The sequence below is a fragment of the Colias philodice genome, chromosome 19 (assembly GCF_061535455.1).
Source record: "Colias philodice isolate Cphi_HAF_F1 chromosome 19, ilColPhil1 Martin Lab GWU primary, whole genome shotgun sequence".
NCBI classification, from domain to species: Eukaryota; Metazoa; Arthropoda; class Insecta; order Lepidoptera; family Pieridae; genus Colias; species Colias philodice.
In genome coordinates, this window is record NC_143104.1 from 6,421,597 (window position 1) to 6,424,207 (window position 2,611).

Sequence of the window (2,611 nt, forward strand, 5' to 3'; positions counted from 1 at the left end):
GTCGCTACGTGCGCGCACTTTCATACTAGCCCATGGGTGGAGAGACAAAATAGTTGCGGAGACAAAGTTGCTCGTGCGCGCTAGCTCTTAGTTCCGAATTTCGCCAATGCCGAATGTTCTTGGTAACACTATATATTTTATGTAATTGCTCAAAAGGGACAGACAATCTTTCCGTTTGAACAGTGAAAATTATAATATGAAAATATTCTCGGTCAGGGCACTGACAGCCTAGTTTCAAAATGGCTAGTTGTGGCGCTGCATTACTTCCTGTACTTTTTTTTTTTCTACTTGTTTCCGGCTACGGCGCCATTTTGAGAAGCCATGACAATCTCATGACAATTGACATTTATTTGAATGAAACGACCATTGTGTCTTTAATTTAATTATTTTTTCTCGATTTTCACAATATAATAGACTTAAACGCGCAGCTGCTTATGTATTACGTTTTATTAATAACGCGCGAAATAAAACTAATAAGTGGACAGGTTTATTATCAGTCGAATAACTGAGTTGAGTGTACTGGTGTTTTGTGTATTTCCTCGCTTTTTGCTTGAGTTGAGATCCAAAATATCCAATTACTCCTTGGTTTTTTGATACGATACCTTCTGCTAGTCTTTATAGTGTTCTACTGTAAAGAAGTGCTAAATTTGCCATGGGACTATTAAAGTGCTGTGTCGGTGGTTGCACCGCAACCAATGCGACGAATCGGCTTTTTTGTTTTCCGCAGAATGATTATTTGAGGAACCTGTGGATGTCCTTTCTGGTGCCAACTAATTCCTCCCTCATCGGATTGTCGAAAGATCAACTTCGACACAAACGCGTTTGTGAGAAACACTTCGATAGATATCAGTTCGATGAAGAAGGCAAGAGGCTTAGGCATTCATACCCATGCCTATTTACGGATGACGAAATAGCGCACGGCGTGCCCCTGTCTTCCAGTGAAACTGGTGAGTTCTACCTGGAGCTATAAATAACATGATTAAAAATTATGTAAATAGCTGATATTTGGTAAGACAGGTTTCATGGCTCCAAACACATACTTTGACATACTTTACATACCTTCTATTTGTGTTTGAATTATATTTTTAAATGTTACATATGTATTTACTTGTTACAGTACAAAATGCTCTGAGTGATCACAATTATCACAAAGTGGAATCAGATGAGAATGAAAATGTTACAGATAATATGTTGGTCATTGGAAGGGCAGGTATGTATTATGCACTCAAATTTTTATTTAAGCTATCCTATAATATGGTATTATATTTAACATAAATTATAATATAGTAATCAGGACAGGATTTTATAAGTTACGAGCTGTGCTCCACGGTTTCACCCGCGTGGCTCCGCTCCTTTTGGTCTTAGTGTGGTGATATATAGCCTATATCTTCCTCGATGAATGGGCTATCTAACACCGAAAAAATTTTTCAAATTGGACCAGTAGTTCCTGAGATTAGCGTGTTCAAACAAACAAACAAACTCTTTAGCTTTATAATATTAGTATAATATATAGTATAGATTTATATAAGTTCTTTGGTTTTAGGTGATGATTATCATGAACATCCATCATGCATTCCAGCTATTCCAGTTGTTATGAAAAGACCTACAGGTATGTGATTTATGATAGTTTATAGGTTGATAAATCCATGTTTGTAAATTTTAGTAAGTTTTTTATTCATGTTCTCAGATTTTACTATAAAGCTGTTTTTAAGAGAATTCCATTAGCTGTTATTAGATTCAAAGTTTCATATGTATGTAATGTTTGTAGGTACTTTATATTTAAAAGTAATTGTTTTGTTACCGATTTACAGATATGGCAGACCAAACTTCATGTTCCTTAAGCAAAGAAATAGAATTTCATACTCTTTGTGAAGATGCAGGTTAGTATTTGGTTTTATTTACTGGTTAACTTTGATTTTATTAGTGCAGATTGCAAGAGACATGGGATTTAGAAAAAGGTTTTTTTTAAGGTTGACAGATGCTAAAAAAATGTGGTGTTCATAAATTATATAACACGTCATGTAGGATCACACAATATGTATAGTGTGCACTTGCACTATCTTTAAGTTTGTGGTTACTTAGATATGTTTATTGTATGTGACTTATCAATCTCACAGTTAAACTGCCATTGTTTAAATCTGGAGCTTACAACATTTGAATAGGAACTGTGGAATTGTCTTTGTATGGATGGGCTCACTACAAATACTAAAATAACTTTTATTTTCAGGAAATATAACTGAACCCACAGTAGAAGAAAAAACTACTCATGAAAATAAGAGTATCATACAAAAGCATAAAGGTAATTTATTATTAGTAATATAATGTACATTACAAGTGCTTTTCACATCTCTTTCAGTGATAAAATTATTATTATTAACCACACCACCACAATGAATCATCAAAATAAATTGTAACATAAATTTTGTTTTCAGATTTTATGAACAAAAATTGCCCAAAGAATAGAAAATTTATGAAGCAAATAACCAAAATAACTGCTGATAGTTTGGGTAAAACAACCACACAAAATCTTAAACAGGCTGCTGCCTATGGAAATAATGAAGTATTGTAACTAAATTACTATTTTAAAAAATAGTAATTTAGTTTATCCAAG

At 33.6% G+C, this 2,611-nt stretch overlaps 1 protein-coding gene across 1 annotated transcript; it reads left to right on the plus strand.

Moving 5' to 3' along the window:
* Positions 1-367: 367 nt before the first annotated feature.
* LOC149480002 (uncharacterized) lies at positions 368-2,394 on the plus strand. The gene is made up of 6 exons (XM_089707620.1): positions 368-947; positions 1,118-1,210; positions 1,544-1,609; positions 1,812-1,880; positions 2,228-2,299; positions 2,357-2,394. The coding sequence occupies exons 1-6, from the start codon at positions 653-655 to the stop codon at positions 2,392-2,394; spliced, it is 633 nt and encodes a 210-aa protein (XP_089563746.1). The 5' UTR covers positions 368-652.
* The last annotated feature ends 217 nt before the right edge of the window (positions 2,395-2,611 follow it).